Here is an 11,140-nt window from a genome sequence, read left to right as displayed (position 1 = left end):
CCTTGCGGCAGGGCTGCGGGTTCGGTGCTCCCTGCCAGGGCTCTTCCGCTGGTCTCCGGCCTCGGTGGATGGAGCTCCACCGGGGGGATGGAAACCAAGGCCGTTCTGAGCCCCGAAGGGCCGCGCTGGCCCACGGCCGGCACCGAGGGCGGGAGCTTTTCCCTAGAGAGGGGGGTGACTCCTGCCCGGCGCCTTTCTCTCCTGCCGGCGTTACTAGGCCCGGCGCTTTTAAACGCTCCTCAGCGCCCAGGTTCGGCATCAAGGCCGAGCGGCGGGGGGATGTGTCAGGTCCTGACTGCTCTCGCTGCGCACCCACGGGTGTCACAGCCCGGGCGGCGGGGATGGGGACCGGGGCTCCACCGGGCTGGGTGACGCTGTAGCCGGGCCCAGAGGGCTCGGATCCAGCCTGCCCTTCCCGCCCTTCCCCGGCAGCTGTCCCTCCACAAAGGTTTTCTGTTCAGCGCCGGCTGGCGAGGCCGGGGAGGGGATGAGGACGCAGAGCCCACGGGACTGGGAACCTCCCGCTGTCCCCCTCTTCTCTGCCTGGCGCCTGAAGAACAGCTGCCCCCTTCTCCGGCGGGACATTTGGGCAACAGCGCGGGCGGGGGGGGGGCGGTGTCACAGCCCCGGGTGCTCGTGGGTGGGCAGCTGTCGGTCTGGCGCCCCCGACTCTTTGCGGGAGGCAGGGAAGGGGGCTGCACCCCTCCGGGACAGCCGCCCCCGGGGCGGCTCCGACGCCGGGGTTTAGCCCCAAGGGCTAATGCCGGGGCGGGGGGGTCTCAGCCCCGCTCACCCCTCTGCTGGGGACAGCCGGGGGCACAGGACACGCGTGAGGCGAGGGGTCCGGAGGGGGCGTGGTCACGTCGGAGGGGCGGGGTCAAGTGACCTGGGCGTGGCCGCCGGTGGCCCTGGGGCGGGCGGCGCTGTGCGGCGCGGCTCGGTTCGGTCCGGTGCAACCGGAGCATCATGAACCGTTTCAAGGCGTCCAAGTTCCGGCACACCGAGGCCCGGCTGCCCCGCAGGGAGGTGAGCGCCGCGGGACGCTCCCCGCCGTCCGGTACCGGGGGAGGGGGTTGCGCGGGCGGCGGGGCGGAGCGGAGCGGCCCTGGCAGGGCGCGGCTCCGGCTTCTCGCTGCTGCGGCATCGCCGGTATGGCGGGGCCGTGCCCAGCTTCCTCGCCCGGTGCCCGGCCATGGCGTGGCAGCGTCGTCCGGGCGGCCTCTCCTTGGCACCCGCCGCTCCCCGCCCCGGTGTCCGCGGAGGCTCCCTGGTATGGGGCGCTCTGCAGCCGGGTGCCGGCGGGGAACCCCGACCCTCTCCCGGGGCGGTGCAGCACACCCTGGCCGGGAGCTGCTCCGGTGCAGCCCGTGCCGCTGGTTTGGGGCACCCATCCCCGTGGCGTCAGGGAGCCAGCCTGCACCCCTCCTGCTGCCGGGCCCTGGCCAGGCGGTTGGCCCCCGGTTCGTGATGCCCACCGTCCCAGCTCAGCCTGGTCCCTCGCCCGTGCCCAGCCTTCCCCGAGCAGCGCTGGCTCACAAGGGGCCAGCTGGGGAAGTGTGCACCCCAAGCGTGAAATGCTGGGCCCCCCGGTTCCTGCCACCCCGCTTCCGCAGGCAAAGAGGAAGCGCTGGGGCCCTGCGGGATGGTGCTGAGCTCCATCACCCTGCCCATGAGCTGCAGAGCTCGGCACTGCCGAGGCTGGACAGATCTGGTGGGTCTCAGTGGGCAGCACGGAGCCAGGTGGTGCCCAGCTCCTGCCTCTGCCTTGCGAATAACCAGCCCCAACTGTGCCAAGCGTCATGATCCATCTCTGCTCGTGAAGAGATACTGGGTCAGGGATGGATTGTGCCCGGGGAGCCACGTTGAGGGGTGTTATCAGGACACGTAGCCTTCCCAGGGCTCCCCAAGCTAGACATGCTTTTCCCAGCATCTCCGCAGCACCATGGCTGTGAATGAGGCTGCCGCTGCTCTGCCCTGGTGTATGCGGGTGCTGGGATCCTACCTGTGGGGCAGAGGGGCACTGGCACGGCTAGAGCAGGGTCCCTGCCGGGACCCCACATGGGGAAGGGACACTGTGGACCAGTTGCATGGCACAGGCCGCTCCGGTTACCAGTTGTGCTGGGGTGGCACGCAGGTGTGGGAAGCTGGTATCCTTCGGTGTAGGCCATGTGGCCAGAAGTGGAGGGCTCAGAAGTGAAGGGCTCAGAAGTGGATGGGTGATGCTGCTAAAAAACATTGCATCTTGCTGCCTTTGAAAAGAATTTGGGGACCCCCAGGGCCACCAAAACGTTCATCTCCCAGCCCTTGGACGTCGGTGCTCTTCTTCCCTGTAACTTCCCAGCCAAGCCATCCTTGATTCAGGCTGGCCCGGCCTGTGCTCGTGTGCCTTTCCAGACCCGGCAAGTACTCGAAACATCCCCCTGGTCTTCAGCTGTAGGAGGGGACGTCGTGGCCCCTGCCATTGTGCCCAGCCTCGAGCATCCACCATCCCCACGGCCTGCCAGGCTCAGTGTGTCTGCAGGGCAGGTGGCAGGTCCCCAAAATCTCAGCCAGGCTCAGGGTGCAGATGAGCTGCTGCCAATGGCCGGCCTGAGGAGCACGCATGTCTGTGTGGTGTGGGTGCTGGGACGCCTGGCCATGTCAAGGTTATGGCATCCTCCGGACAGGGACGTTGCTGTCACCGCTGTCCTGGTGTCAGTTCCTGTGGTGGGGGAGCTCTGCGGCACACCGAGGGACAGCATGCTTTCACCCCGGTGTGCAGGGAGGTGTCTGCTCTGTCACCGGCAGCCCACACTGGGCTTGGCACGCAGGAGGTGGCCTTTCCAAGGGGCATTTCCCATCCAGACCTGAAACGTGTCCCCGGGGAGCAAGGCCACGTCACCCAGCTCTGCCATGCAGGAGGTGGGTTCTGGACATCTCCTCTCTGAACCCATCTCAGGTGTCACAGCGGGAAATGCTGTTCGTGTCCCCAGCTGAGCAGCTTGTTTGTGGAGGCGAAGGCAGACACTTGACCTAGCCAGATCAGGAAGCGCAGTGTAAACACGAAGGACACATCTGAGTCGCTTCTCCCCTTCAGGCAGTGTCTGTGGGGCTCTGCTGGCAGAGGCACCCTGAAAGCTTGCAGGTTGCTTTAGGGACATAGTCAGGACGGTACCATATGCTTTACCAGCCGCCCTGGCATGCTGCAGGAAGGATTGCTTCCCTGAGAGCTCCTGCCTGGTTGTGGGGATGTTGTGGGGCCAGGATGGTCCCTGCTCCGCTGTCCCTCTGTGAAACCTTGCTGCAGGGGTCCTGCATGGTACCCCCAGATGCTGGGGGCCAGATGTGGCTAGCGGGGGGGACCCAGTGCAGGGTGACGGGGTGCAGATTGTGGAACCGTTCCTCCTGGGTCTTGGTCACCCTCTGGACCTGTTCCCCTTCCCTGCTGCAGCCCCCTGCCCACCCACTGGGTGCAGGGAGGGGAACCTCCCTCCAGCAGGAGAAGGGTTAACAGGTCACCGAGCAGGCTGCTGTGACAAGGACCAGAGGAAGTGCTGCAGGAACTGTTGCGCTCTGTCAGGCCTCAAAAGGAAGCCCTGCAAGGAGAGGAAACCCGTGGCTCTGTCCTTTTTGGGCTGCATACGCAGCTCCCTTCCCTGCAAAGGGCTCTGCCCTGTTCGTGGGGTATCCACTGTTCCGGCCACCCGCTGCAGCTCTCTGTGTTGCCAGTGGCCACCAGCAGGCTTACAGGCATAGTGGGAGCCGTAAAACACCTGCCATCGCCTTGCTGGAGGGTTGGACTTGGCCCTGGGTGTGCCTGGGAGCTCCTGGTCCTGGTGGCACTTGAGGTCAGGTGTCTGTGTCACCTGGACCAGGTCTGGCTGACGCAGGGCATCCCAGTGCTCAGCTGTGGAGTAGTAGTGGAAAACGCTGCAAAGCAGGATTTTGGTTTTGGAGCTGTAGAGAAGTTCCTTGGCTGTGTGTCCGTGTGGGGAGCACACCGCCAGAGGCATTTATCTGCCTTGGTCAGCCACAGCCCAATCTCGTTGTGCTTCGCAGCCCAAGAGCCTTTGTACCATCCCAAATTCCCTGACATCAGTTTATCACAAAGTCCTCTGAGCCCTTCCCACTGTGGGAGAGCCCAGATCTGGGACAGTTTCAGGGAGAGGCAGAACTGGGAGCCGGGATGCTCCTGTCTCCCATTCCTGGCAAAGCTGGCCCGAAAGCCACCTGCCATGCAGGGAGCATGAGGAGCCACATTGCGCCAGCCTTCCCAGAGGACAGGGCCCTACAAATGAGCCACACGATCCCGTTGGTGTCGGCAGCCTCCAGGTAGTGCCAGGTCCATCACTGTGGGAGCTCCACAGGGCTCCAGCAGCAGAGGCAATGCTGTGCCGATGCTTCGTTGTCTCCCCTCCAGCCATGCTCCGTGGTGTCACGCCCCTCCAAAACAGAGGCGTTTCCTGATGTGGGTTTTCCCTCTCCATCCCAGGCCTGGATCGGGGGTATCCGAGCGGGCTCCGTCGCGTCCTGTGGGAACCACGTGAAGGCCAGCTGCCGCTGGATCGCGTTCAATGCCGAGGCAGCAGGTGAGGCACAAGGGAAGGGGTGCCGAGCGCAGCTAGGGGGGCCAGGGTGGGATGGATTTGCCCCTGTGGTCCCTGCGGGGCTGGGGGGTAGGTCAGCCCCACGGAGGCCTCAGCCCAGGAGGCACAAGGGCAATTGGAGGAGGCTTTCCCCGAGTTCCCCCAAAGGTGCTCACAGTCTCCCACCTCTTGGCTGGCATTGCAAAGCTGGCCCCCACACACACACACTGTGTCCCAGGCTGGGGCCATTCCTGGGAGCATTTCATGGGTGACGGGCAGGCTGGCGGATGGCTGGTGACCTGCTCCTGTGTCCCTTCCCGCAGGCGTGCTGGGCATCGTGCCGCTGGAGTGTGAGGATGGAGGCAAGAGGACCGTGTCTCAGCTCTGCTGCCACTCAGGTGAGCTGGGTGTCTGCTGGCCCCGATCTGCCTTGTCCTGTGCCTCTGCCGCGCTCTGCACTGGGGCTCTGAGGGGTCGGGTACCACCTCCCACCTCTGCAGGAGGCGTTTGGCCCCCACATGGGCTGTGCAGAGGGGCTCAGGTGCTGAGTCCCAGCCTGGGATGCCATGTTGGGCTGTCTCCCAGGTGAGGGGCTGAGGGAGCTGCTGGAGTCCCTGGGGACCATCAGCCATGGGCAGCGTGACCGTGACAAGTCTCACCTATGCGCAAGGCACAAGCCGACTGCAGCCATGCTGGGCTTTTGCTAAGGAGCTGGAATGATCCACAGCCCTTCATCTCTCGAGCTGCAGCGAGGTCTGGACATGTAGCTCTTGCTCACGCTTTTCCTCTAGCACACTCTTCCCATGTACTCACTGCACTCCGTGAAGTTCCCAGTATACCAGTGCCAGGCTGGTGGAGGAGCTGGGGATGGCATCGCCGTGGGTGTACCTGGCTCCAGCGACGGGAGGAACAGGCTGGACCAGCGTCCACGTGGCCCTGAGCAGCTCTGGTGTGGGCAGAGCGAGTGCTGCAGGGGGAGAGGCGGCTGGCAGCATTGCCACTGGCAGAGGAGCACACGCCGCCGAGGCGAGGGCTTTGCCTCCTCCCTGGGCGCGGGGAAGGAGTGCTGGGGAGCTCTGGGCACCCCTCTCCTCGTGTCAGAGCAGCAGTGCCAGCCAGGGGGCACTGACCACCCATTTCCCCAAAATAGTTGCACCAGAGAAGCAAGATGGGAGCCAGTCCCAGCACCGCCTTCCTGCGTGCGGTGCTGGCCCAGCCTGTGCTGCCTCCGCCCTGCTCATCCCTGCCCCAGCAGCGCAGGGCTGGGCACGGGGAGCTGCGCTGCGCTCACAAGCGGGCCAGCGAGCTCCGCTGCTGCCGGGGGAGCGCTGGAGGGGTGCACGGGGAGCCTGTGCAACATTAACACCTTCTTAATGAGATTTAGCACGAGCCCTTTGAAGCCGGCTGTGCCAGAGCAACGCCTCCAGAGCGGGGAAGGGATTTTTCTCTCCTCCCGGGGCGAATGTGGTGGAGTGAGCCGCTCGCTTTTCGTGCCTCCTGGGCCTGTCTCTCCGCACCCTCCTGGAAGCGGAAAAGTACACAGTGACCTACTTTCCCGAGCGTGCCAAATGCATCCGAGGGGCTGCTGCGGATGGTGCCAGCCTTCCTCCCGTGGGCCCCTGCTGCTGGAGCCGCGAGGAGCATCCCTGCCGCTGGCGCGCCGAGCCGGGACATTACAAAGGGAGCCTTGTTACCAGCACGGCCCCAGCTGGCTGCGGCCTTGCTTGCCAGCATCTGGGCCAGCACAGACGCCCTTGTGCTGTTCGTGCTTCTCCCTGTGCCTCCTGGGGATGTACACCCCAAAATCAGAGACAAACCTGGGTGGTGGTGCAGTGCCACCCTTCAAGGCTCCTGTCCCCTACCAAAGGGGTGTGAGACCCTGATGGACAGCGTGGAGGGAGGGGCTCAGGCTCTTGCAGCAAAGCTGAGCCGCTCCAAAATGCCTCAGTAGGGCTGGATCTGACCCTGGCTGCCCATGCCTACCTGCACATTTGTGTGTATGAAAATAGCCCAAGGCTGGGGAAGAGCAAAGGTGGGCAGACAAGCTGTCTGCAGGGGTAAGGTGAGGACAAACCTCTGCCCTTCTCCTTCCAGATGTGGTGACAGACTTTGACTTCTCACCCTTCGATCAGCTCCTGCTGGCTACAGGCTCTGCTGACGAGACGGTGAGTGCTTGATGCCAGGGGTCCCAAGGGTGCCCTGTGTCCCCCAGCATGTCTCTGGGATTCACTGTAGAGCCCAGGGGAGATGGCACCGGAGTGATGGGAATAAGAGGAGCCTGGGGAGGAGAGTGCCAGCCTTGAGGAGCAGTGTGGGACAGCTCCAGGTTGTGGGGAACAGGGCAGATGGTGTCAGCCGGGGATCAGCCCTCTCCCACCTGGGATGCCCGCAGCACTGATCCCACTGAGCTGCAACGAGGGGTCACCTGGTGTCCTCAGGGACCAAAGCCTGGAAAAGCAGCAAGCCTAGGTTGAGCGCTGCCAGCACCCAGCCGGGTCCAGCTCACCTGCCCGGGGACTGATCCACCTCTCGCTGGGGCTGCAGGTGAAGGTGTGGCGCCTGCCCGAGAGCAGCCAGGACATGCCCAGCGGCGCAGGGCTGACCCTGGGGCCCGGGGGGCACCCGCTGGACATGCTGCAGTTCCACCCCACAGCGGACGGCGTCCTGGCCAGCGGCGCGGGGAAGCAAGTCACCGTCTGGGACGTGGGGCAGCAGCAGCCGCTGGCAGGTAGGCATGACTGTGCCCTCTGGGTCCTGCCTGCAATGTGTATCTCCACTGTGATGGTGCCTGCCCTCAAGCAACAGGCTCAAGTCCAGACCTCGGTGTCACTGAACAAGCAGCATAGGTGGCTTTTTGGGCAGGGAGTACCTCAGCCCCTCGTGCATGTGCACGGGCTCCCCTACGCTCTCATGTAGCAGTGTGAAAGGCTGCTGTACTGCCTGGGGTGCCTGTAGCAGCTTTGCTGGGGATCCCCTGGGGTGACAGGTCCTTCTCCCTGTGTGTCCTAGTGTGCAGGTAGATGAGGGTACCGTAAGCTGTTGCTGACCAGCCTTGCCTAGACCTCAGCTAACCCAATGGGGAGAGGAGGCTGGGCAGCAGCGCAGTGGTGTAAGTGCCCTGTGGCTTTCCCAGGGCTCCTGCCCTTTGGATCAAGCTGTCAGCAGCGTGGGGTTGCTCCTGCATGGACATGGAAGTGTCCCAGTGGGTCCTGGCCCCTGCTCTGGCTGCCACCGGCCCTCAGAAAGGCCAGATCATTTCCCCTGAGAAGTGTTCCAGTGCTCATGGGTGGGAGAGCAATGGCTCCTGCCCGAACACCCACCTCGTCTGCAGGAAGGACCCTGCCTGATCCTGGTCCTAAGCCTGCTTTCCTCCCACAGCCCTGGACTCCCACGGGGACCAGCTACAGAGCCTGGCCTGGAAGGGAGACGGCCGCCTCCTCGGCACCTCCTGCAAGGTAAGCGGCTCGTGCGGGCAACCTCACTGTGACACGGCATGGCTGGGCTGGCAGCCGGCTGCGCCCTGGTCCCGGGGGGGGGGCACGCAGTGACCCCGTTTTGGGGAGAAAAGGGCAGAAATGGGGTCAGCGAGCAGCATCGGAGCTGAGGAGGGCGGGAGCGCTAGATGGCGCCTGCCGCGCGCTGCCAGACGCGCTCGCGTGGGTTGTGCGCAGGCAGCATGGCGGGAGGCCCAGCGAGCGGGCAGGCTCCCAGGCCCTGCATGGAGGCCCAGCGAGCAGGCCGAGCGAGCGAGCAGGCTCCCAGGCCGAGCGAGCAGGCCGAGTGGGCAGGTTGAGCAAGTGGGCAGGCTCCCAGGCCCGGCATGGCGGCCCAGCGAGCGAGCCAGCTCTCAGGCCCAGCGAGCAGGCAGGGTCCCAGGCCCAGCGAGCAGGCCCAGTGAGCAGGCCGAGCAAGCGGACAGGCTCCCAGGCCAAGTGAGCAGGCAGGCTCCTAGGCCCTGCATGGAGGCCCAGCCTGCGGAGTGAGCGAGCGAGCTCCCGGGCCCAGGGCGCAGGCCCAGCGTGCAGGCTGAGCGAGCCCCTAGGCCCGCAGGCCAAGCAGGCAGGCTCCCAGGCTGAGCGAGCCCCTAGGCCCGCAGGCCGAGCAGGCAGGCTCCCAGGCTGAGCGAGCCCCTAGGCCCGCAGGCCAAGCAGGCAGGCTCCCAGGCTGAGCGAGCAGGCAGGCTCGCAAGCCCAGCATGCAGGCCCAGCAGAGCACACAGACCGAGCGTGCAGGCTGTGAGCGAGCAGCGGGGCCACCGGGCTAAGCATGCAGGCAGAGCAAGCGTATGGCCTGAGTGAGCAGGCTCCCCTCTGTGCTAAGCGTGCAGGCCAAGGGGGCTGCCAGGCCCCCAGGCCACGCACAGAGGCCGGGTGAGCAGGAGCAAGCGTGCAAGCCCAGCTGAGTGTGCAGACCAAGCCTGCAGGCTGAGCGAGCGGTCAGCCCCGGTGTGCCGAGGGTGAAGGCTAAGCACACAGGCTGAGCAAGCCACTGGGCCCAAGATGAAGCATGGAGACCAGCCAAGGGTCCAAACCGAGTGTGCAGGCTGAGCAAGCAGTTGGAGCCCTGTAGCAAGCGAGCAGGCTGAGCATGGAAGCTGAGACCCAAAGCTGTGCCATGGGATCTGGGTCAGCCCCCAGGCTGTACCATGTGGTCCCCAAGGCCCATGTGCTGTGCCATGAGGGGCTGGCTGGCACAGTGTGCACTCCCCAGATAGCACCCTGGCAGCAAGGCTGGCAGCAAGGCTGGCACCAAGGTGCCTCCCTGCTGCTTCTGTGCCCCATCCAGGCCTTTCCTAGGGGCATCCCATGCCCTGTTTGGCTGTGGGAGGGCTCACTCCTCTGCCAGTGGGATGCTGGGAAACGCTGGCAGGATGGCATCCAAGGGCCGGCCTCCAGCCTGGCTCTGCTTTGGAGGCTCCCTGCTTCTCTGGGAGCGGTTTTGAGGGTGTCAGGGTCCTGCTGAGGCTGTGGGGGTCCTGGGGGTGTGCCCCTGCCCACAATGTGGGGCAGGACCTGGCGGATGCTGTGTGACCATCCATAGGGGCAGGCGTGGCAGGCAAGAGGAGTGATGGGCAAGAAGCAGGGGGGCTGCTTGCTCCAGCCTTCTGCCTAATATGGCCTGACATCCTGCTGGCCCCAGGGTCCTTAACCCTCCTCTGTTTTCTTTTTATCTCAACAGGACAAGAAACTGCGGATCTTTGACCCCCGAGCCAGCCCAGCTGCCTCCCAGGTACTGTCCCTCCCGGGTGCACTGGGTGACGTGGTACAGGCAGCCCTGCCTGACTGGGGTGCCCGCTGCCTGCTGTGGGGTGGGCTTGGTGCCCCAAACTGTCCAGCCCAGGCACGGCTTGGGAGAGACAATGTGACGGCATGGGCAGAGGGTAAGGAGAATGGGCATCCTTCTCCTCAGCCCCACTGGCGTTCGGCACAGGGCACCCCTGCCCTCCTGCCCAGGCTGGTGAGCTCCCCCAGTGCACTGACATGCTGCTGCTGGGGCCGTCTGCCTGCGGGCAGCAGTTCCGAGCCCTGCAGGCAGCGATCCCAAGCCCCGTGGGTGTGAGAACTGCAGCAGGGCTGTGGGCTCCTGGGCTCTGTGCTGCCGTGCAGGACCTGGGCAAAAAGCTCTTGGGGACGGGGACCTGCCAAGGGTGAGGGCTGGGTGGCTGGATCCGCACAGCTCAGCAAATAGCAGCGATTAGGAAATAAGTAGAGGACTTAAGCCTTGACGTCGAGTTTAAACAGCCTCTTATTAGAGGTTTCCTGTGGCTTGGGGGCTCTGGCTGCCGGCGGCTGCCGGCCCTCACCGCAGAAGGGGCTGGAAGCCTTCGGGAGGTGAGGGATGCAGTGGAGAGCAGGGCGAGATGGCTGCAGCGGGCTCTGCCGCTCCTTGCGCCTCTCCTGCCACCGGCGCGCTTTGTGCCTGTGGGCTCGGGAAGCTGATGGCCTCCGGCGCCTGTGCTCGGGCACAGCGGTGACCCCAGGCACCGACCGGAGGAGCTGGTGCTGCAGCACCACGCTGCACCAGGGCTCTCCTGTCACCAGCTGCCCCTGCGTGCAGCCCAGGTGCTGAGCTCCCCTAAGGCCCCGGGTGCTTTCTGCGGGTACGAGCAGCGCCCTGACCCTTCAGGCAGCCTCACAAATACACCACCACGATATATAAGTATAAACCCAGAGGTTACACGTGCCCATGAGCCAGGACAAAGTGCTCTCAGCCCTCAAGGGGCTCCTGTGATGCTCCCCTGCTCCGGGTGCCACTCAGCCTGGCTGGTAGGTACCCGTCTCTGCTCCCAAATTCATCCTGCGCCTATCCACCGATGGACCCAGGCACTGCTCCCCTCCCTGCCTGCTCCCCGCTTCTCCCCCTGCCAGACCTGTCGGCTTGTATTAACGGCGTTTCGGCAAAGCTGTGAGCTCGGTGGGCTCGAGCCAAGTCTCCTGGGGAGGGTGGACTCTGTCTCGCTGAGCTTTTAAAAATAATGTGTGAGTGATGGTGGCTGTTCAAAGCAGGCAGCTTGCTTCCCTCCACTGCCGTCTGATCCAGCCCGGGGCCGGCGCTCGGGGGTTTGCCAAGAGAAA

At 64.9% G+C, this 11,140-nt stretch overlaps 1 protein-coding gene across 1 annotated transcript in view; it reads left to right on the top strand.

The window, feature by feature from the left end:
• The first annotated feature begins 966 nt into the window (after positions 1-966).
• CORO7 (coronin 7) overlaps positions 967-11,140 on the top strand; it is a 38,339-nt gene continuing 28,165 nt past the window's right edge. Inside the window, exons 1-7 of the mRNA XM_086472834.1 lie at positions 967-1,026; positions 4,472-4,568; positions 4,889-4,963; positions 6,660-6,730; positions 7,110-7,293; positions 7,944-8,020; positions 9,744-9,794. Coding sequence (XP_086328960.1) covers positions 967-1,026; positions 4,472-4,568; positions 4,889-4,963; positions 6,660-6,730; positions 7,110-7,293; positions 7,944-8,020; positions 9,744-9,794 — 615 coding nt within the window. The remainder of the gene's footprint in view (positions 1,027-4,471; positions 4,569-4,888; positions 4,964-6,659; positions 6,731-7,109; positions 7,294-7,943; positions 8,021-9,743; positions 9,795-11,140) is intronic.

The sequence above is a fragment of the Leptosomus discolor genome, chromosome 14 (assembly GCF_034619465.1).
Source record: "Leptosomus discolor isolate bLepDis1 chromosome 14, bLepDis1.hap2, whole genome shotgun sequence".
Classification (NCBI taxonomy): Eukaryota; Metazoa; Chordata; class Aves; order Leptosomiformes; family Leptosomidae; genus Leptosomus; species Leptosomus discolor.
The sequence above is the reverse complement of the archived record's forward strand: the minus strand, read 5'-3'. Positions and strand labels throughout refer to the sequence as shown.